The sequence below is a fragment of the Globicephala melas genome, chromosome 19 (assembly GCF_963455315.2).
Source record: "Globicephala melas chromosome 19, mGloMel1.2, whole genome shotgun sequence".
NCBI classification, from domain to species: domain Eukaryota; kingdom Metazoa; phylum Chordata; class Mammalia; order Artiodactyla; family Delphinidae; genus Globicephala; species Globicephala melas.
Genome location: NC_083332.1, coordinates 9756918 through 9780482, shown reverse-complemented (window position 1 = coordinate 9780482; position 23565 = coordinate 9756918). Strand labels below are relative to the sequence as shown.

Sequence of the window (23565 nt, the reverse complement as noted above, 5' to 3'; positions counted from 1 at the left end):
CAGCCTTTACAAAGAGGGAAATCCTCCCGTTTGTGACAATATGATTGAACCTGGAAGCCATTACGTGAAGTGAAATAAGCCTGTCACAAAAGGACAAATTCTGCCTGATGCCACTCACGTGAGGTATTCAAAATACTCAGACTCGGGGGGTGGGGGAGGGATGGATTGGGAGTTTGGGGTTCGCAGGTACAAACTACTATATAAAACAGATAAACAGCAAGGTCCTCCCGTAGAGCACAGGGAACCCTAGTCAATATCCTGTGATCAACCGTAATGGAAAAGAATATGAAAAAGAATGTATATGTTTTGCTGTGCAGCAGAAATGAACACAACATTGTAAATCAACTATATACGTCAATAAAAAATAATAAAAAATTAAAATACTCAGATTCGTCAAAGTAGAGAACAGATGGGATGGGATGGGGAAGTCCAAAGATCTGCTGTACAACATTGGGCCAGTAGTTAGCACTCCTGTATTGTGCACTTAGAAATGTGTTAAGAGAGTAGATCTTATGTTGTGCTCTTCACACACACACACACACACACACACACACACACACGACCACGTATTCTGTGATCCCATTTACACGAAATGTCCAGAACAGGCAAATCTACGGAGAGAAAAAGTAGGCCAGTGGTCACCAGGGCCTGAGAGGCATAGAGGGGTTGGGTTGATGGTTAAGGGGTGCAGGGTTTCTTCGCGGGGGTGCTGAAAAGTTTCTAAAATTGACTGCAGGGGTGATTGCACTGAATTGTGCACTTCAAATGGATGAATTGTCTGCTGTGTAAATTATATTTCAATACAGGCATTTTTAAGCGGGGCATCCAAATCTGAAAAGAACCCGGCCAAACCAAGGTGAATACATCTTTAATTAAATACGTACAAATGTTCATTCCTCAACTCCTCTCTTGTATATCAGTGACATTGAAAGTGTCATTTTAGGACGTCAAGTGAGGTGCCTATATCCTCTGGGCATCTCACTTTGTCTTGGGCAAAGAGAGGTTAAGCAGTTCCTCAGAGAGGGACGGGAACCACAGCCCAGAGAGGGTCAGCTTCCTATCCGGCGTCACACAGCCCTGGGGCTCCAAGAGTCCCGAGTCCCCACCTTCAAACGTGAGTTCAAATGTGCGTGAGGGTTCCAACCGCAGCTTCCACGCTGACCCCTGGCTGCCTCCTCCTTCCGACTTCGCAGGAAAAAAAAAAAAAGCCATGCCATGTGCGTGAGGTTTCCAACCGCAGCTTCCACACTGACCCCTGGCTGCCTCCTCCTTCCGACTTCGCAGTAAAAAAAAAAAAGCCACGCCAGGAAGCATCCATCACAGGCTGTCCAGCTGGGGGGAGGGGCAGGGGTCAGCGAGGAGGCGACCTCAAGGGCTCCATGGGGACCAGGATCCGGCAGGGCTGGGGGTGAGAGGCTGGAATTTCTCCCACCCTGACATTTTCCTGCGTCAACCCAGGAGGGCGCCCTGGATGCCGCCAGCCCTGCCCCCAACCTCCTTCCTCTCTGGATACAGTTTCCCGGCTAAGGATGAGGGGGGCGGGGGGGGGGCTTGCCAAGGTGGAACCACTAGGCCCAGGAAAGAAGGCACTTTGGGGTTGACAAAATGAGGGACGCTGGCTCAGAGAGGCCAAGGGCCTGCTGTGGAGTCACGCAGCCTCGGGAACTTGGTGTAAACAGGGCGGCGCAGCTGCCCCTGCATTGCAGGGCCTGCCTCAGCCACCGCTGCCCTGCCCAAGAGTTGGACCCTAGCCCGGCCTTGGGCGTGTGAGAAGCCCTTGGCCCTGGTCCCTGCCCCGGGTCCTTCCTCCCCCCCACACACTGGGGACTCAGCCCTTCCTTGTGTTAAATAGAAACCTCTTTATTCTAAGTATCGTACGTTCCTTAATACATTGGATTGAGGCCAGACCTTGAGGTGAGGGGAAAGGGGGGGCCTGGGATATTTCTGTAGAGCCTTCCAAAACACCACCCACCACTCACGGGGCTGGGGAGGTGGTGCTGGGAACGGGCTTCATGGCCTCGGGAAAGTCCTTGCTCCTTCGGGCCACTTTCCCTTCTGTACAGGGAGTTTGCGGGTAGGTGAGGAGACCTCTAGTGATCTTTCCAGCCCAGGGGTCTGTGGCCCCAGACAGGGAGTCAGGAGGATGGTCTGTCAGCAGCAGAGATGGGGGGCACTGAGGTGGAGCCGGGAGAGTCTCAGTGTTGGGCCCGGGGCCGTGATGGAGATGGAGATGGAGGCCGAGGCCAGGGCAGGCAGGCCAGCCGGGAGAGGGAGAGGCGGCCCAGGAAGAGAGGGAGGCTGAGGCAGAAAGGCGGCCGGGGCACGGGGATGTCTGCAAAGAAGGCACGGTCCCGGGGGGGCGACAAGGTTCCCCCCTCAGAGAGTTCCAAGTCCCGGGCCACCGCCAGGATCTCGTGGCGGGCGACGGTGTGGTGCAGGCCACGGATGTCCAGGAGGGCTGCCACGTGCTTCCGCCTGGGGGTAGAGGAGGGGACAGGTGCACGGGGTCCTCCAGATACACTCCCAGCCCACCTGTGGGCCCCACCCGGCCGTCTGTTCCAGAACCTGCCTTAGCTTTGGAGCCCCTTTGCTCCCTCTGGATTCCCCCTCCATACCAGTCCCCCCGAGATCCCGCCCTCCCACCAGCACCCCTAGATCCCCCCCTTCATACCAGCCCCCCTCCAGAGCTTCCCTTCCAAACACTTCCAAATCCTCCTACTCACAGTGGATTCCAGAACTGTCACCTCCCAACCCAGCACAAGGATATTCCTTCTTGCCGCATCTCAGCTCCTGGTTAAAATAACCTTCCATCTTCACCCCCAACTTGGCTCAGACAGCTCCTGAATTTCCATTCCGGTACCCTTGCACCTGTTTAAGCTCTGGACTCTATAGCAACCCTTAACCTCATTTTCACTTTCATCTCAAACAGCCCCACGGCATCACTCAAATCCAGCCCGGAAGTGCTCACCCACAGCCGTACCCTAACCCTCACCTCACCCCAACGCCAGGTCTGGAGTCTTCACCACTGCTGTTCCAGAGCCCTCATCCAAATTCAGCCTTGGAACACTCACTTTACCTCTAACCCCTTCCTGGAATTGTTCTCAACTAAAATTCTCCCCCAGAACTTAAAATTCACCTTGGGGACCCTCACTCCAACCAGAAACTTTGTGCTCAAAGCTGGCTCTGTTCCACAACCCTCGCCCCTAAATCCAACACAATGGAAACGTCCCTTCACCCCAATCTCAGCTCCAGATCCCGGATCCAAAACTCAACTCCAGAACCACCATCATATTTCAACTCAAGATCCTGCACCCAATGTTCATTTCCAGAACTTTCATCTCAAACAGAGTTCTGGGGTCTTCACCACCCCCTTCAATCCAGCTCAGTCTCTTCACCCTCCTGCATCCCAAGTTTGGAATCCCCCCAGCTCCAAAACACTCATCCAAAATGGGGCTCAAGAACCTTCCAGCTCAACAGAGATGCAAAACACAGCCCCCAAACTCAGCTTTGGAACCCCTCCTCCCAGCCCAGCTTGAGACCTTTCGAACTCGGCTGCATATCCAAGTTCAGATTCAAGTTCAGAAACCCCAACCCAGCAGGAATGCCGGGACCCTGGCCCCCATGCGACTCCAGGGCTCTGTGCTTTCCCAAGGACATAAGCCCCACACCTGAGAAGCAGAACCGCCCATCCTGAATCAGTTCTAGAATCCTCACCTTCAGCCCCACGTCCTCAACTTCAACCCAGCTGATGCCTCACTCCTGGGTCCTGGGGGATTGTCTCTCTGCATACAGAATGTCTGCCCGACTAGCATCGCAGGACTGCCGCCACCTTATGCAGGTGGCAGTGTTGTGTGGTGGTCAGGTGTACCAGCTTCAGAGCCTGCTGCCTGGGCTCAAGTCCCCACTTCGCTGCCGGCTAGCTGTGACACTGGGGTCAGCTACTTAATTTCCACCTGCCTCGGACGGTGCTAGGCACTCAGAACAGTGCTGCCTTTGACGTGCAAAGATTTTCTCAAATAGCTTATCTTCTAAAATAACTCTTACATGCCGCAGCCTTGCGGCCAAAAAATAAAATAAAATGCTCAAATACTGCCTACAATAAATAAATAAACAAATAAAGTAACAGAGTGGGTAGGTAAGATGCTTTCTGAGGTCTGACATAAGAACTCAATAAGCAAGAATTGGTATTGGTACTGCTGTCACCACGGATGATGATTAATCAGCCCCCAATAATCCTATGAAAAGAGTATTATTGTCCCCATGGATCAGAAGAGGAAACTGGGGCTCAGAGAGGATCACAGAGAAAGGAAATGGTCCATCAGGATCTGAACGGCGCCTGCCACTGTCCCAGTGCGTGTGCGCCCGTGTGCCCATGCGTGTCCCCGTGTCCCCCGCGGCTCCCCAGCTGGGCCGGCCCTTCCTGCCGCCGGGCGGCCCCGCGCCCCCCTGCCCTGGGCTTCCTGTGACTGCTTGTTTGTTTGCGAGCCCTGGTGGCGGCGGCGGCGGCAGCGACGGCGGCGGCGGCAAGAGAAGGAGGGAAATCGTATTAATAATGCCCTGGTTCCAGCAGGAAACGGCCGTCAGACACGCTCGCCGCCTCCCTCCCTCGCCCAAGGGGCAGGAAACGCAGGGACGGATGCCAAGGCTCTCCGGGAGACCTCGGCCTGGCGGCCGCGCGGGCAAAAAGGAACCAAGCCGGCGTGGGGGTGGGGATCTCACCTGATGTCTGGGTAGTCCCGCACCAGCATCCCCACCTCCATCTGGATGCTGGGCGTGTCTTCCAGATGCAGAACTTCGGCCAAACGGGGCACCACGGCGTCCAGCCACGAGGCCTGGGATTCCTGCATGGGAAGACCCCGGGCTCACACTCAACACCCACCCCCTCGAAACCACAGCCTCCCAAGGCCTCGCCTCGCCTGGCAGTTTTCTCGTCCGTAAAACCGGGCAGAGGGCAGACTGCAGTCAGAGGTTATCTGGAACCTTTGGAAATTTGAAGAAAAATCCATAATTTAACCTACTCCCAGTTTTGCAGCAAATTTGGGGCTCGGGGACACCCCTCAAAACCTATTCTAAATTTGCAAAATGTTACCGTTGGGGGAAACTGCATAAGGTATGCCAGCGATCTCTCTGCATTCTTTCTTATAACTGCATGTGACTCCACAGTTATCTCCCCCAAAATTAAAAAGAAAATTCCAAGGACTCTAGGTTAGAAACTCCTGGAATAGCGGCTGAGTGAGACCCTTCCCGTCCAGCTCATTACAACTGGGTACAAATAAGATTTGCTGACTTTTAAATGCTTGGATTTGAGAACGCTAAGGTTCTGAGTTTCTCTTGCATTTAGCGACTATCTGTGCTCATAATAATGGCTAATGTTTAGGTCCTAAGCCCTTTTAATGGGACTTATCTAATCCCCACAACAAGGCATAGGGACCATTTTTCTCTTCATTTGTGCCCAGAGCGCTCTCTCTTTCAGTTAGAAAGGCAATTTTGACCCTCAGAGGGCGAAGATCAGAGTGTTACTATTGGCTGCAAATTGGGTGAGGGTCTTATTCTAAGCCCCCGACCCCGGCTCTCGAGTCTGGGGATTCCCGGAAGACAAAGTTTTCCGTAGTTTCGGAGCCCCCCGCCCCCGAGGCCGCACTGACCAGCCGTCGGAACAGCCTCTGCAGCTGCGCCGCGTCCTCCCGGAGCCTGCCGGCCACGCGGCTGCGGGTCCGCGCGGAGCCGCAGCGCAGGCGACCGCGGAACAGGGGCCGCACGTACTCGACCAGCGCCCGCCGGTGCAGCTCGGCCACCAGCTCCTGGGGACCCGGGAAGACGCGAGGGGGTGTGAGCCGCCGGTGACCCCCCTCCCCGCTTCCCACCCGCCCGCTCCCGCTCCGGACACCCAACGGGAACCCCTGCCCACCCCCAGCCGCCGGCGGCCCTCCCGGCTCCCAGTGGGTGACCCCTGTCCTGCTCCTCCTAATCAGCTCGCGGACCCTCCCCCACCGGCCCCCAGAGGGTGCCCCATCCCAGCCCTCTCCAATTTCTCCGGAGCTCCACCATCCAGAGGCCCCAACCCCGCCAGCATGCCGCGCTACACCCCGGTATCCGCGGGCACCCTCCGCGCAGACCACAGGTAGAGCGCCACCTATCTCGCCCTGAGAGAGCTTCTCCCCACCTAGAAGGGGTCTCTTCCCTCTGAGCGCTCTAGCTCTGCTCTCCCACCCTCCCCCCACCGGCCCCGGGTCCCCCCCTGCGCCCCTCCCCCGCACAAGCAGATGCACCTGGTAAGGCTCATCTTGCATCCTGCGCAGTGCCAGGGCCTTAGCGCCCAGCGTGCCCACGATGCCATCCAGGGCCTCCGAGCTGCTCAGCCACTTCCTGCGCATCAGCTTGCTGAAGTGCGGCTGGGTGGGACAGAGTGGGCAGAGGGTCACAGTTCGCCTCCCTTCCGCCCTCTTTCTTCATAGATCAATCCAACATTTGTTCCCAAAACGCTGCTCCGAGCTGAACCAGGGCTGCGCAGTGCTGGGGACACAGCAGTGCGGAGACAGTCCAGCCCTGACCTCCTGGGGCTCTCAGTCCAGCCCTGACCTCCTGGAGCTCTCCTCCAGAAGAGGAGACAGACCCGTTCCCCAGACAGTGACCATTCAGAGTGGCCACGGCTGGAAAGAGGGAGCCCAGGGGTTTAGGAAGCCCAGCCTGAGTCAGCATAGAGAGTCAAGGAGGGCTTCCTGGAGGAGGGGGCACCAGAGCTGAGGCCAGGAAGATGGTCACTGTTAGCCAAGTGAGCGGTGGGAGAGGGAGTGGCTCAATCCGAGGGGAAAGCCAGTGTGAAGAAGGTTCAGATTTCAGATGGGCTTGCGTGTCAGAGGACCGGAAAGAAGGTCAGTGTGGCTGGCAAGACCATCTGTATAATTCACGGGCCCAATGCAAAAATGAAAATGGGAGACCCTTTGTTCAAAACGTATTAAGAACTTCAAGACAGAGAGAGCAGAACTTTAAACCAAGCTAGGACCCTTCTAATCAGGGGGATGCGGGGGTGGGGGGCCTATATGACTGCCCAGTGAAGAGATGGGGCTGGTCAGGTGAACCGAGCAGGGCACACAGGCCTCCTGGGCTTGGGAGGAGCCTCAGATCTCTCTTGAGGGCACTGGGGATCCACGGCAGGTTCTAAGCAGAGGAGGGAGAGGGTCAGCTTTGTGCTTCACCGAGATGGCTGGGAGGGGGCAAGACTGAGGCAGAAATGGGGGGTCTGGAAGGAGGGGAAGGGGTGAGAAGGGATGAGGAGGGGGAAAGGAGAATGCAGGTGGTAGATTCATAGGATGTAGTAAGTGGCCACCGGTGGAGGGAGGGGAGGGAGGCATCTGGGTCCTGGAGGTGGGATGGGCAGTGGGTCTGTCCCTCAGATGGAGGCTGGGAGCATGAGGTGCCCGGACACCTCTGGGGTTGGTGTCCATGGGGGTATGAAGCAGATTCCTATCCCACTCAGCCCAGCACCCCCTTCCTGCTTTCTCATCCCATAGTAGCCCAATTTTCTGAACCTCCAAAATTGAGGCCTGTGGGCTTTTGTTGGAAAGCAGGTGTGAATCAACTGAGCTGACGCTCTTGGTACCGCACTCAGCTCAGGACGTGTCGCTGTTGCTATAAACTCTGTACGTTTATGAAGTTCCCTAACGGCCAGTACCCGAGGGCCAGGACCCAAGCTAAGTACTTTATGGCCACAAGCCCTTTGCTTCCTCACAGCCATCTGAGAAGCCTGGAATTCCTGGGTCCATTTTCCAGATGAGCAAACATAGACCCCTAAGAGGAAAGCCATTTGCCTAAGTCCCCCTACCTGGAAACCGTACAGCCAGGCCTGGAACAAAGACTGTACCCCCTTCCCCCCAACACTCACTTTCATTCCCATGCTTGTCCATTTAGTCATTCAACAAATACTCTCTGAACCCTGCCTGTGGCCCAGCCCTGGGTGGATCACGGGGGATACATTAGAGAACGCTTGGGGACACAACACAAAAGGAGATAAACAAAACTCCAAGTGCTGGATAATTATAAGCACTTGGGGGCCTCTGAATTCTGATCTGATATTTGACGATATTAAGGAATGATCGTTCCATCTGTTAGGTAGGAAAATGGCATTGCGGTTACATTTGTTTACAAAGGCTGGGTTCCTTATCTTTCGGAGATACAGGCTAAAGTGCTGATGGATGACGATAGGATGCCAAAGATGTGCTTGAAAAGAATCCAGTGGGCAGGGGAGGTGGGGGGAGAGGTGGAGTTGATACTTGCTGGAGCTGGTCCACAAGAGGTCATTCTGTCATTCTGCCTACTTTTGTGTATGTTTGAAATTTTCCATAATAGAAAAGTTATTTTAGAAACATTCCAACAAATCCTTGCCCTTGAGAAGCTGACATTCCAATGGGAGGAGACAGATTGGAAAAAAAAAAAAAAAAAGCAAAGGATATAGCATGGCAGGTGGTGATAAGTGCTTTGGAGACAAATAGAGTGGCGGGGGGGGGGCATGTGGGAATCTCAGGGGCTTCTATTTTAAACAGGGCAGTCAGGGGAGGTCCTTCTAAGAAGGTGACATTTGAGTCAAAACTTGAAAGAGGTGAGAGAGGGAGCTTTGTGGCTATTGAAGGAAGAGTAGTCCAGGCAGAGGGAACAGGTGCAGAGGTACTGAGGTTGGAATGTGTCTGACGCGTTAAGGAGAAGTGAGGGGCAAGGAGGAAAGTGGGAGGGGATGAGGTCAGAGAGGGAAAGGGCAGACCATGTGGGCCTCGGGGGCCACAGGGAGGACTTTGGCTTTTGCCCTAAGTGAGCTGGGAGCCATGGAGGGTTCTAAGCAGAGGTGGGACACAACCCGACGTACAATGTGGATTGAGCACGAATCACAACCAGGGACATGCACACCTCTCAGTTCCATTCCCGGGTGCTCCCACCAGCTCCTCACCCCGCTCTCACCCACCTCTGAACCTAGTCCCCTCTGGGCATGTGCAGGACCCCAGGGATGAGTGAATGAGGCCCTAGGCTGGGCAGGGATTTGGAGGACCTCAGTGAGGAGGGGTTCCACCCAGTCCCCTAGGCCCCTTCATGCTGATCGCTCTCTATCCTCCCCCTGACCATATCCTCCCACCTCTTCCTTCCTGCGCCCCCCCCGTCCCCCTAAACGGCCCAGACATGGCCATCACCCCCCCACCCCCTCTGCTTCCCGAACACTGAGTCATGGGCTGAAAGGAACTGCAGGATGGGGTGGGGGCACTCCCCTGTCCTGGCCCCGGCCCCACCCAGCCCACTGCCTCTCTCACCTGCAGCTCCTGGAACAGCAGGTCGGTCAGGATGCGGTGGCAGAGTCGGGTCACTCGGTCCAGAGCGCTGGCTGCAGCTTCCCGGGCCGGCTCACTCTCAGGGGGTCCCACCCGGGCCAGGCGCTCCGCCAGAGCCCTGTGGGGATCAGTGGAACCAAAAGTCAAGGAGCCTCAACATCTCAGCCCAACTGCCTGGACCTGTCTCCCATGAGACGGACCCTATTTTGTGGGGCACAGGGGCGACAGGTCAGATGGGGAGCTGGGGGAAGTCAGGGGCTCTGGGGGGGCCTGGGGGCTGAGAAATATCAGGGGATGTCTGGAGGGTTGGGGGTTGGGGGGCTCTGTGGAATGGCTGGGAGTCTGGGATTGGAGTGAGGAGGAAGGGGTCTATTTCTCTCGCTACTTTCTGGGTGAGAGTGGGGATGCTTCCATCCTAAAAGTCTGTGCTTCTAAAGGGCTGTAATTCTAAAATTCGACCCTTCTCATTTTCTGTCATTGTAACAGTTGGTGACCCTCTCCATCACTGAAAGGAGACTAAATTGGCTTAGAGGGCAACTGGGCACTTTCTGCCCACATCCCAGCAGATCCCCTTCTGAGAATGTATCCCTGGTCCCCACACTTGTGGGAGTTGACAGATGTGCCAGGTTTTTTCTCTACAAAAGAGTGGAGGCAACTGTCCATCCACTGGGGACAGATGAAATGAATGACGGCACGTCCAAGCGGTGGAAGACAGTTCAGCTATAAAAGATATAAAAGAAGCTGGTGGGAACTCTTCAGGCACTAACAGAAAGATTTCCAAGGTGTTAAGTGGAAAAGGACAGAGTGTGTTCAATATTCTACCATTTGTATTTTTTTAAAGGAAAAGTAATAGATTTACTTGTATATTATGAAATATGCATATGCATGGCTATCTATGCATATGCATGAAGTGTGTCTATGCATATATACACTTATTTACACATATTTACTGGTAAATGTATCAAATACCCCTGGAAAGATATGTGAGGCATTAGCGATAACTGGAGGGAAGGAGTGGGGGAGGGAGGCTTTTCACTGCGTGCCTTATTGTATCTTGAATGCATTCCTAATTTTAAAAATTCAAGTAAAAATAAGTTAATAAAAAGGTAAAGTAATATAACTGAATCGCTTTGCTGAACAGCAGAAATCAACACAACATGCTAAATCAACTATACGAGGAAAGTATTATAAGAAAAAAATGTTTAAAAAAATGTAATCCCTGGAGTCTGGCTTCTAGGTTCCTGTAATTCTAACACTCCCAGGTTCTGATTACTCTATAATTCTAGTGCTCTGTGATGCTATGGTTCTTTCTAGGACTTCCAGGTTTTATGCTTCTAAGGTCCCCTGGATATGCCTCTCGGGGCTAGCTCTGCGATCCCCACCCAGGATCCAGGCACCCCAGTTCAGCTTGTCACCCAGGACTGGCCTTCTCGCCCACACACTGTGGGTGCTCTCACCTCAGGGGGGGCCCACAATTGACCAGGGAGATGGTCCTGCTGATATAGGTGTCGGGTAGCAGCTCCCGGACTCCTGGGTTCTCATGGAATCGTTCCACGCGCTGCTGGAAGCTGGTGAGAGGAGAAAGGGAGGACGGTAGACCGATGGAGCAGCGCTGGATAAGGGTCCCTGGCTGGGCACTCAGCCCAGCAAAGCCTGTGATCCCCACAGAGGCGCCCCTGCCCATCCTGACTGGAGTCACTTTCAGCTCTCCTCTCTCTGCTGGCTCCCGGGTCCAGATGCCCCACCGCCACCCCAGCCCTGCGCCCTTCCCCCCAGCCCTCCATACCTCTGCAGGAATTCTGCCAGCCCCCCCAAGCAGCAGTGGGCCATCCGCTCCCCAAACTCCTGGCTGATGCGGGGCGCTCGCTCTGTGTGCTCTTCCAGCAGCTGCGTGGTCCAGGGGGATGAGAAGTGATGAGGAGGCGAGGTCCCACTTCCCCCCTGGTCACCATCCAGCTGATTGTCCTTCCTCTTCCCCGCCCCCTACCTCACACACATCCTGTGCCAGGTTGCTGGACCGGTCCTCCGCACCTGCCCAGTGCCCCGCGTCCTCCTGCAGCACTCGAAGCAGGGCTGCCCGTGTCTGAGCCTGGAGTGGGGAAGTGGGGGCAGAGGCAGGAGTCAGAGTCCCTGGGAGCCTCTCCCTCCCTTTCTCACACCACGATTCCCCCCTCTTCCCTGCCTGCCCCTTAGCCCCCCTGCAGCTCTGGATTCTACCTCTGAGCTCATCAAGGTAACGCTGGGGAGAGAGCCTGGACCAGAAAACTTCCCCAGCCCCTTCCATTCCTAAGTCTACAATTTGGCATTTGATACTGAGTCTGTGGTTTTAAGCCTCCTCCATCTAATAGCCACAGGGTTTAAGGGCTTATCCTCTCATAATCTGATGATTCTAAGACTTTGCTCTCAGGTCTGCAAGACAATTCTTTCACGACTTCCAAATTCTGTGATTCAAGAATTCCAAGTGTCTAGGATTCTAAGGTTTACACATCTCTTGATTCTCTGGTCCTGTTGTCTTCAATTCAGTGAGTCTGAGAACGTAGACTTGTTCGGTCCTGAGATTCAAAGCTCTCAAGTTGCAAAGATACTGATTTCTGTGGCTGGGGCAGGACTGGCTTTTAGACCAGAAACACTCCTGTGGCTGGGATGGCTGTTTACAGCTTGGACCATCCTGCTCAGCGGTGCCTGTGCCCGGCCAGCTATTAACCATGTTTGCTGTCAGCCCTGCTTATATGCAGAGATGCTTTGATGCCCTCCTTCTGTGAGTCTTTGAGTCTGCGAGCTGAGGTTCTGTGACTGACTCTCTCTGGCTGTAAGATTTGAAGTGTCTGAATGTATTGAACCTTTACTGAGTGTCTCCACGCCCGGCCGACTGCTTTAGATACACTGAACATAAGACAGAAGTGATCAGTATGGGCTTACATTTCTATGTCTGTTGGACGGAACTCGGAAGTCCACAAAGGGCAAGGGGAGATGGAGATAGCGAAAGGGGGCGGAGAGAGGCCCCCAAGCTCAGTGTGACCCCCCCTCCCTCTGCAGAGCGCCTCCGGCTCCCTGATCAGCAAAGCCAAGTTCCAGGTACCTTAACGTCTGTGACACATTCATCCTCCAAGCCACGAACGGTGCCAGGGGACAGAAGGGGCTCCAGCTCCCCATTTTCCAGGGCGACCATGTCCACCAGACCTAGGACCTCTCTGGGGGTGGGGGTAAGAAACAGGGGGGGGTCTGTGAGAGGTGGGGCTGGGGAGCTGAACCCCTCCCCACCTCCATCCCTTCACAGCCTGTGTGTTTGTGACCTGGGCCTCTCCCTTCCTCTCTCGGGGCCAGCTTTGCTCATCCCTCAAAGGAAGTCTCTGGAATTGTTGCTCCCCTGGCTCCAGTTCCCTGAGTCAGCTCCCTGATGGATGGTGTCCGGGCAAGACTCGTAGGGGTCAAGTCCAGGCTCTGTGACCTGGCACGCAAGGTCTCACCCGCCAGAGCTTCACCAGACAGAAGCTCCCTTCCACCTCCACCCCTAGTCCCTACGTCGTCACCTAGCCTTGGAGTCCTCGCCACTCCAGCCCTCACTCCCAGCCTCTACCCTCTTGCATGCCCAGGCCTGTGCCGTGCCAGCGCTGTCCCCACACCTCCCCACCACCCCTGCACACACCAGGCCTTTGCTCATGGCATCGTCTCAGTCAGAATCCCCATCTCCCTGCAAATCAGACTTAACTCATGTCTCACCATTCCAGGCTCTCTATTCCGCCTCCATCTCTCATGGATGGCATGTGAGTGTCATGAACATATATTCCCAAATGGGATCTGGACAGGTCAGTGTTGCTAACTGTTGCCTTCCCATTCTTCTGGTGACAGCATCTTGATTTCGATGAGGGGCCATCCACTCCCTCACCCTCCAATGTGTGGTTTGGGTGTGGCTAACTCCCTTTTCCCTGGAGCCTGTAGAGACCCAGTCATAGCTGATCACCGTACCCCATCCCCCAGCCACAAGAATGGAAATGTTTTAAGATCCAAAGGCTGGATGGTTATAGGATTCTAGGACTGGGAGGGTCAATGGTACTCAGGTTCTAGATGCTGAGATTATAGAGCTCAAGGGACCAAAAGTGCTACCATCCTAAAACTGGAAGGACCGACAAGTGTCAGAGTTCTAGGATCCAAAGGGGGGATGAAGCTAAGATTTAGGATTCGAAGGCTCATTGGCGCCAACGTTCTAGGGTTGAAATTGTCATCAGTTCTAAAGTTCTAAGATTGGAAGAGTCATCGGCGCTTGTGCCCTAGGGTCTAAGGCGAAAGCAGTGTAAGGGTTCTAGAATTCCAAGGGTCAACAGTGCCAAGATTTTAGGATGAGAAGGGTCATTGGTGTTAAGTTTCTAGGACTGGAAGGGTGGGCAGTGCTAAGATTCTAAGAGTGTACTGTTGATGATTCTAAAGGTTCTTGGACTGGAAGGGTCAACAATGCTAAGATTCTAGGACCGGAAGGATGGCGGGTGGCAAGGTTCTAGATCAGAAGGATCCCTGTTGCTGAGGTTCTAGCGCGGGAAGCGTGGAGAGCGCTAAGATTCTCGGGTTGTAAATGTCACCAGTGCTGAGCCTGGAAGGGTCAACGATATTAAGGTTCTAGGAATGAAGGTCCAGGAGGGTCCTTAGGTTCTGAAGGGGCCGGGGCTGGAGGGAGTGGGGGAAAGCGAGGGTTCTACTCTACCTTGGGGCAGCCGATCCCTAGGCCCCCGCTCACCTGGGGTACACCTGGTTATGCCAGTGCAGCAGCGCGTAGCGGTCGGCCAGCGGCAGCCTCCGGCGGGCGGCGGCCCCGATCCACTCGGCCAGCGCGCCGTGGTAGCCGCGCAGGTAGACGCCAAAGGCGCCCAGGCCGGCGGGGTAGGAGGGCGCCAGGCGGCCCCGCACCACGCCCATATCCTCCAGCAGCCGCCCCCGCAGCGCCTCCAGCTGCCCGGCCAGGCCCCCGGGCGCCCCTGGCGCCGCAGCCTCCAGGCGCTCCCGGGCCGCACGCGCCACCGCCTCCGCCCAGCGGGCGCGCAGCTTGCGGGCCGCCTCGGGTCCCCGGCGCCCGTCCGCCGCCTCCTCCTGCACCAGCACCTGACCCAGCTGCGCCACGGCGCCCGGCCCGGCGCCTGCGCCCGGCCCGTGGCCCGCCAGCGTCTCGCGCACCAGCGCCCACAGCTCGCGCTGCAGGGCCTCGTACAGCAGAGCCACGTCCCGGGCCCGGCGGCCCCCGCCCGCGCCCTCGGCCTTGGGCGGCCCGGGCGCGCCGCCCCCCGACGACGCCAGCTCTTCGGCCTCCAGCTCCAAGATGTGCTCGTCGGCCCGTGCGAGCTCGCGCTGCTGAATCAAGCTCAGGATCTCCAGCACTGTGGGCGCAAAGCGGGAGCTCAGGGGCTGGGAAACGGGGCGGACGGCGGGGAGAAGGCGAGGGGAAGAGGGTCGGGGGAGGGGAGAGGTGGGGGGCAGAGAGGGATGTGGGGGCATCTCAGGAGAAGGGGAAGAGAGAAGGCTGTCAGGTGAGGGGCCTAGGAGAAGGGAGGGGGCGGAGAGGGAGGAGGGGGCAAGGGGGAGGGGACAGGAGGCGGTCAGGGAAGGGAGGAGGGGGTTTGGCGATGGGAGAAGGCGTCTGGATATAAGGAGGTCAAAGATGAAAGGGTGTCTGATTCGGAAGAGGGTAAGATGAGAGGACGAGTCAGAGGAAGTGGGGTTAAGGGAATGAGGGAGAAGGAAAGGCTTAGGGCTTGGGGTAAGGGGTCAGGGCTACGAAGAGAGTATCAGGGGGTAGGTGAGGCTGTGGGGAGGAGTTAGGGGAGTTGAGGGCGGATGGGATAGAAAAAGGGCATCAGGGTCAAAAAAAAGGCATCAGAGGAAGTGGGGCGGCCAAGGGAGGACAGTCGGAGCCAGGGAAGGGGGAGAGGGATGGAGAGAGCCAGTGGACTGGGGGGCAGGGTGGGGGCATGGAGGTGGGAAGAGGGTATGAAGACCAGAGATGGGTCTTTCGGGGGTGGGGACAACTATGGGGGTGACCTGGCTCTCCGATGATTTCACACTCCCCCAGGAGAGGGGAATCATGGGCTCGGGAGGCCTCTGAGTGAACGCAGAGGGTCCCAGTGGCCCAGGGTTACCCCCAACACCTCCAGCCCCCTCCACTTCCTCCCTGGCAGAGAAACTATTTCCTGGCCAGTGCTATTTCTGCCCATCCGTTTCCAGAAGGCGGGGGCTTGAGTCACTCCCTTCTCACCTCCCTGTGGTGCCCTCCCAGTCCCTAGGGAGCAGGGGCTGAAATAGCTTCTGGCGCAGGATGTGCGGGGCATCAGGCATCAGGTTGAAGGAAGGGCTCTCCAGTGATGCGGCAGCGAGGGCTGTCCATGGGGGGAGGGTAGGAGTGGGGCTGGGGGTGGAGGGATAGAGGCGGGGGGGGGGGGACAGGGTTGAAGGAAGGTGGGGATTGGGCAGGGCTGGGGCTGGAGAAGCGGATGGGGATGAAGGTGGAGGCTAGGATGAGGGAGTTGAGGGTTAGGGTGAGGTTGGGGCTGAAATCGGAAGAGGGGGATGGGAAAGGAATTGAGAATGTCATCTGGAGTTTGGGGTAGGGATGGGCTTGGAGATGAGTTTAGGTGAAAGTTGAGGATGGAAAGAAGGTAGAGATGGAGACGAGTTTGAAGAAGTCTGGACGTGAGTTGGGGTTGGGAGGAATGCAGACAGTTGAAGTTGGAGGTTGGAAATGGGGGGGTTAGGATTGAGACTAGGGATGGGTGTGGAGATGGGGTTAAGAGGTTGAGTTTGGAGTTAAGGTTGAAAATGGGGGCTGGGAGTGCGACTAGGACTGAATGAGGAAGTTGGGGAGGTGAATGGGGTTGAAGGGGGATGCTGAGATGGACCTGGGGTTCGGGGGTGGGAGTGAGACTGAAGAGCGGAAAGGGTTGAAGTTGCACGCAGGGATGGGATTGAGGATGGGGTGAGAGTAGAGGAATGAGCTATGGCATGGGACTGGACCAGTTGGCGCTTGTCACGGTGTTGGGCATAGCAGTGAGGTTAAAGATGGCATTTGGGGCTTCCCTGGTGGCGCAGTGGTTGCGAGTCCGCCTGCCGATGCAGGGGATGCGGGTTCGTTGCTGGGTCCGGGAAGATCCCACATGCCGCCCAGCGGCTGGGCCCGTGAGCCGTGGCCGCTGAGCCTGTGCGTCCGGAGCCTGTGCTCCGCAACAGGAGAGGCCACAACGGTGAGAGGCCCGCGTACCGCAAAAAAAAAAAAAAAAAAAAGATGGCATTTGGCGAAAGGGATGGATCGGGAATAAGCATGCGATGTGCCTCAGGTGGCGATGGCTGATGGGGTTGGAATAAGTACAGCTGAAAATCAAAAAGGCATTGAGGAAGACAGTGGGGTTTGGGTTAGTATTGGGGTTGAGGATACAACAGGGGTGGTGTTATGAGTGGAACTGTGTTTGTCCCCCACCCCAAGAAGAAGAGATATGTGAAGTCCTAACCCCCAGTACCTCAGAATGGGATCTTATTTGGAAATAGGTAATTTAGAGGTAAGCAAGTTAAAATGAGGTCCTAGGGTGGGCCCTGATCCATTATGACTGGTGTCCTTATAAGAAGGGAAACTTGGGCACCAAGATAGACATGCACAGAGGAGAAGATGATGTGAAGACAGAGAGAAGGCCATGTGTGGACGGAAGGTGGGAGGGATGCAGTTACAAGGCAAGGAACGTCACAGATTGCCAGCAAAGCACCGGAAGCTGGAAGAGGCAGCTTTGAAAGGAGACGGGATTGAGGTTGAATTTGAGGATAGTAACGGAGAGAGGGTTGAAACCGGGGACAGGGAGGGGACTGGAGGAGATGAGACCGAAGTTGGTCATTTGGTGGTTGTTGGACAAGGGGATGAGGTTGAAGGCAGATGGAGAGAGGGACAGATCGGGCTGGGGGTGGAGACGGGGCTGAAGCTGGAGCTTGGTGATGGAGGTTAGGACCGCAGCGGGGACGGGCTGGCCATGTCCGTGGAGGTGGGCAGATGGAAGCTGGAGATGTGAATGGAGATGGGGTCACGGGTGGAGACACTGTGATTCTCCCAGGTCTGGGCCAGGACTCCCGACTCACCTGACAGCGGCTCCTTTATCTTTGGGGGCTCCGGGACCTTGGGCGGGGGCTCGGGAGCCGCCTCGCCTGCGGGCACCACCCTCTCAGCCAGTGACGCCCGCCGGGGCTTGGGCCCACGCCCCAGTCTCAGGAAGGCCAGTCTCCGGGCAGCCTCCCCAGCCGCCTCCTCGTCGCCCTGGGCTCGGGTCCCCTGAAGCCTGGCCAGGAGGCCAAAGTCTGCTGAGCTCCTACGGATCCCCGGTGTCAGCACACGGCCCAGGAAAGAGCGAGGCTGCCCGTCCCCAGGGCTGCCCGCCCGCCGGCCAGGGGTTCTGCCCAGCCGGAAGGGGGCCAGGCCTGCCAGCTTCTCCAGGGTGGCACGGCGGCGACATGATGTTCCGTTGGGCAGGGCCTCCAGTTCCCCAGCCTCCTCTTCTTCCAGCCCTGAAGCTTCCTCAAAGGGGTTCCGAGAGGACCTCAGGGGCAGTGTCCCCGCCCGGGACATCTTAGAGTCTGCCAGCCCTAGACTCTTCAGGATGGGCATTTTGACAGGCAGGGACCTGGGGAAAAAATAATGGGCCATCGGTGGTGTTGATGACAATGCCTTTGTGTACCCAGCACTTTGGGGCATGTGTGCCAAGCACTGGTCTGAGCACTTACTTACCCCTTGAGTCTGCACAATCTCATGAAGAGAGGAACTATGCCCATTTTGCAGATGAGGAAACTGAGGCTCAGAAGAGCACAAGTGTTTGCCTAAGGTCCCATAGTGATTCGGGTTTCAAACCCAGGCCTGTCAGATTCCAGACCCAGTGTTCTCTCCCCTGAGCATCGGCGTCCAGACCCTTCCCTTCCCTTACTCCTGCCCAGGGGTGTTCATCATCTTTTTTGTTGTTGTTGTTGTTCTTTTTTTTTTTTTTTTTGTTCATCATCTTAGTGCACCCTTCTACTCCATGAGGAAAAGGCTCGGAGAGCGGAAGGGTCTTTCCCACGGTGGCACAGCCAGCGAAGGGCAGAGACTGCATGGGGACCCAGGCCCCACCCCACCGTCTACCCGGGTGTCCTGTTCACACAGTTGGGCACCTGCTTCGTCTCCCCTGTCCAGGCAGTACCCCTGTCTCCTCTACCCTACCCCATTCATTCCTTCAACAAACATTTTACTGGGAAATGTCCAGAATACACAAATCCGTAGAGACAGAGAGAAGATTAGTTGTTTCCAGTGACTGGGAGAGGGGGACTGGGCTGTGACCACCGAACTGGTACAGCGTTTCCTTTTAGAGGGATGAAGACGTTCTAGAATTAGTGGCGATGGTTGACAACCTTGTGAATGTACTAGATGCCACTGAATTGTACACTTTAAAACGGTTAGTATGGTAAATTTTATGTAGATTTGACCACACACATCCCCATACACACACACACACACACACACACACACACTCGTGCACACACACACACAAACTGATTAGGTATTTACATGGGCCCAGCCCTGAGCAGGCCCTGAGGACACAGCAGTGGCCAAGGCAGACCCAGTCCCTGCCCTCATGGAGCTCGAAGCTTCCCGAGTCCTGCCCATTCCGTCTCCTAGATCCGTCTCCTACCTCTTCGTGGCCCCTGCCCCAGTCCAAGCCCCCTCCTGCTTCCCTGCTGCAGCCTCCCCCCTGATCTCCAGCCTCTAGTTCTCCAGTCTACCTTGGAGGACCTTGTTACGGCTCAGACCTGCCCCTCCCCCTTCTCTTAACCCTCCATGGCTCCCCAGTGCCCTCGAGATGAAATTCAGGCCCCCCTGCTTGCCTGCTGTACACCTCATCAGCACTACCGCACCTTCTCCTCCTCCTTACCTCAGGCTCCTCTGGGTTCCAGCACTGTTTATACGTGGAGGCCTGTTCTCCATGTTCCATTCACACTTCAGGACCCAGCCCCAGTGTTGCCTCTTCCCAGATGCCCAGGCTGAGTCAGGTGCACCCCCCTCGAAACTCCCACTCTGGGTCATCACTGTCTGGGGATGGGTCTGTGTCCCCCACTGGGCTGTGAGCCCCAAGAGGACAGGGGCGGGGCTGTCTGTGTCCCCAGCTCCCAGGGCAGGCACTCTGGGAATGAGTGGGTGCTAAACAGGAAGGAGACAAGGACTTCATTCCTTGTGGGAGAGGAGGAATGATAAGTCAAAACGGAGAGCTCAGCAAGGAGCAGGCCGCGCAGGGCCTTGAAAACCGTTAAGGAGGGGCTTGGACTTTCTCCTGAGGGCGCTGGGAGCCACAGAAGGGCGCTTTTGAGAATGATGAAAGGTTCCAAATGTTCAGAAAAGTATAGAAAATAAATTTAATAAACACCCCTGTGCTTACGATCCTATTAGCTGCATCCAATGCAAGCATTTTCTCTTTTGGGTTCATTTGTTTTTCTTTTAAGAATCAAGCATTGCAGGAATTCCCTGGCGGTCCAGTAGTTAGGACTCTGCACTTTCACTGCCAAGGGTGCGGGTTCAATCCCTGGTCTGGGAACTAAGAGTCAAGCATTGCAAATGCACTGAAGCCCCCCAAGCCCCTCCCTGATCCCGCCCACTCTAGCCCTCTCCCACGGAAAGCCGTCCAAGCGGACTTTGACCCTGTGCCTGCCTACCCAGACTGGTATCCAGAAATAATGTATTGTTTTACGTGGTTTCGAACTCTCCATAAATACTGTCATACTACATGTATCCCCTGCCTCTTGCTTTTTTTTTTTTTTTTTTTTTGCGGTACACGGGCCTCTCACTGCTGTGGCCTCTCCCGTTGCGGAGCACCGGCTCCGGACGCGCAGGCTCAGCGGCCATGGCTCACGGGCCCAGCCGCTCCGCGGCATGTGGGATCTTTCCGGACCGGGGCACGAACCCGCGTCCCCTGCATCGGCAGGCGGACTCTCAACCACTGCGCCACCAGGGAAGCCCCTGCATCTTGCTTTTTTCCCCTCACATTTTACATGTGAGGTTTTCCATGCCTGTCTCTGTGGCACTAGTCAAGTGCTGCACACTATTCCACCGTATGACTGTGACCGCTCCGTGTCAAGGGTGTTCGCACATCCTCCCATGGCTGGACACATAGGTTGTTTTGAACCGGGACAGGTTCTGAGCAGGTTAGGGACAGGGTCAAGATGGGGCAGTGGGTGTAGGAGTGCACGGGGGGCCTGGGAGGAAGGCTGCTGCTGCAGGGGTCCTGAGTTAGCTGAGCCATGTGCAAGAGCATCTCCTTTCCTGGTGGGGACGCCCCTTCTTTCCTCCCTGACCTCACCCTCTACACCTTAGCCATTGTTTCTCAAGCCTCCTGTTTCTAGAAACACTGTCCCAGCCTCTCTCCAGTCTCCATGGTCCCCGATCCCCCAGGGAGGCAGTCACCATGGCAACCCTTGCCTGGAACCCCCATGGCTGTGGGCAATCGATACCAGCCCCCCTCCCCATACACACACTATTCACACACTGATTTCTCCGTCTTTCATCTTCCAAACTGGCCTCCACATGCCTAATCCCCAGAATGGCTCCATCATCCCCCCCGAAAAAAATCCACCTCCCCCTCAAAACAAGGGCCTCCAATTTCCCTCCAGTTGAAGTCAACGTTACCCAAACTGGATTTTTTTTCACCCATGCTAGATTTGACATTCCCACGCTGGCTCCCATATCCACCCCTCAACTGGATCCCCCTCGAACCATTTCCAACATCCTCAGACCTGGCTGCAACATTTTCCCAAAACTGGCCCCGACGTCTTTCCCCTTCCTGGCTCCAACACCTACCTCTGCAAACTGACATCCTGCCCCCTCCAGCCCCCTCGTCTGCCTCCCAGTGCCCGGCCCCTGACTCACTTCCGAGGCATCCCTCAAGCCCCCAGCCTCCCAGCTGCTGCAGGATGTCTTGGCCACCAGAGCTTCCCTCTCTGGGCTCCTCCTTCTCTTCCTCACTGCCAGCCTTTCCCCAAAGTCCCAAACCCTCTGCCGGCCAGCAGACCTGTTTGCAGAAGTCATCACCTCCAGGCCTGTGTCTGTATCGGGCAACTGCCCTTACAAATTGTGTCCAGTACAGCCGCAATCCAGACCTTGCCGCCAAACAATTCTGTCACCAGCCCAGCCTGTTTCAGGCTCATCCACACCTTCATTCCCAACCTCATCCCATCTGCATCCCAACCCTTGTTCCAGCTCCATCTCCAAGACCCCACCTCATCCCTCTCTGGCCTCAGCCTTCCCACCTGAACTCAGAGCTTCCGACCCAATGGCATCTTGTCTCTCCTCTCCCTTGGCGGTTCCAAGCTCTCCGTGACTCCCTGGCAACCTAGATCGTCAGAGTCCCCAAAGTCTTCCCTGCACCCTCCCCTGCTCCCCCATCTCCTCCCGCCACCCTCTTGCTGGTTGGCACCCTCTCGAGGTCAGGTCCTAGAGTTTCTCTTTGCCCCCAGCCTCTCCTGGCTTCAGGGCACACGTTCTCCCAAATTCTGGTCCAGCCCCCAGTTCAGAGCGCCCCAGGAGCGTGTGAATCCTGCCCCCTCCTCCCACAGACTCACCTCCTTGTCAGTGTCCCTCTGTCCCTGCTGCTGTCCTGTCCTGAGACTGCTTTAGCCAGGACTGCTGAGAGCTTGGATCTGAGGAGGGGGGGGGTTAGAGGAGGTCAATTTCCTGTCAGGAAACCCCTCCCTCTCTGGGGCCAGGGGCGGGAAGGACTTGTTATCTGTCTGCCCTATTCGGCCAGGCTGTGGTTGGGCTGGGAAGAAGGACAAGGCCGCAGTCAGGTTCCCACCCTCAGCCCCCAACCCCAGGCCGGAACTGGCACCCCCTCACACCCCCCGCCTGCTCTTCACACCTCCCAAGGTGACAACACCATCCTGGGTACCCCCGGAGACACCCCATGCTGGATGTGAGCCCGAAACTCTCTCTTGTGTTCCCTGCTCTGGGGTAAAAGACATGAAGGAAGGTTCTGCTGGGCCCAAGGGCTGGGATTGGAGCCCTAAGGGGGTGACCCTGGGCATGACTTTGGAATTGTGGTTCTCTCTGCCTAAAAGCCCCTGTCGCCAGGTCTCCATACGCCCCCCCACCCCCACCCCCGTTATCATCCAGGTCTCAGCTCCAGAGTCCTTTCCTCAAAGGAGACATTCCCTGACCAGCAATAGTACTTCTGCCAGCCCTGTACTCTCTCTCCCCAGGGGACATTGCTCTGATTTGCGAGTTTATAGCACCTTCTACAATCTGAAATGATCAAATTCCTCTGTCTCCCTGGTAGATTTTCTAACTGTCCCAATGGAATATAAATTCAAAGCAGATTTTGCTTACCTTGTTCATCTGCTATCCCTAGATGCGTGCCTGGCACGTAGTAGATGCTCAGTAAAGATCTGTGAACTGATTGCACCAATGGGGATAGATCAGAGCTAAGGATTGGAAGTTGGGGATAGAGATGGCAGGTCTATTGGGACTGGGAATGGGTTGCAGGTTGGATGGGGTGAGATGCAGGATTAGGGTGACTTTTAAGGCTGTGTTTTAGGTTTAGGTGGCCCTTTGGGGGCTCAGGCATAGCATCCCAGGTGTTTGGCCTGAGAGAATGATCACTTGCCTCAGCAAAACTGGGGTTGGGATGAGGTAGGGTTGACATTGGGGTCAGGGGCTGGGCTCAGGGATCACTGCTTTCCCCCAGCCCCAGCGAGGGCTCTGTAGACATTAGGTTGGGATAAGTGGATCAGGGGTTAAGATTCCAAGGTCTGAAGGCTTCAGTTCAAGGATTGGATTTGCCAGGCAATGGGCCCTGGGAAAGGGGCTGGTTTGCTGGCCTAGAGGGGAGGGGGAGAAACAGTTTATGTCCTCCCCAAATCAGTGTGGACCTGTGGTAATCGGAAGGCGGCCCGAGCTGGAACCAAAGTGGCCTGTTATGGGCCGTGGCCACTGTTGGATCTCTCCCTCTTTTTTTAACTTAATTTTTTTAGTGAGATAGAATTCACATGCCATAGAATTCACCCTGTTAAAGTGTGTAAGTCAGTGGTTTTTAGTACATTCACAAGGTTGTGACAACCATCACCAGTATCTAATTCCAGAACACGGTCACCAAAAAGAAATCCTTGTAACCCATTAGCAGTCCTTGGCAGCCCTGAATCTACTTTCTGTCGCTAAGGATTTCCCTATAAACGGAATCATACAATAAGCGGTCTTTTGTATGCTTCTTTTGTTAAGCATGATTTTTTA

General features: G+C 55.8%; 1 protein-coding gene across 1 annotated transcript; it reads right to left on the bottom strand.

The window, feature by feature from the left end:
- Positions 1-1839: 1839 nt before the first annotated feature.
- On the bottom strand, positions 1840-21946 carry EXOC3L2 (exocyst complex component 3 like 2). The gene is made up of 12 exons (XM_030873919.2): positions 21903-21946; positions 17409-17947; positions 14041-14674; positions 12391-12502; positions 11299-11400; positions 11098-11198; positions 10769-10879; positions 9294-9429; positions 6270-6392; positions 5646-5801; positions 4720-4841; positions 1840-2475 (listed from the first exon to the last, which is right to left on the bottom strand). The coding sequence occupies exons 2-12, from the start codon at positions 17929-17931 to the stop codon at positions 2196-2198; spliced, it is 2400 nt and encodes a 799-aa protein (XP_030729779.1). The 5' UTR covers positions 17932-17947; positions 21903-21946; the 3' UTR covers positions 1840-2195.
- Between the last annotated feature and the right edge of the window lie 1619 nt (positions 21947-23565).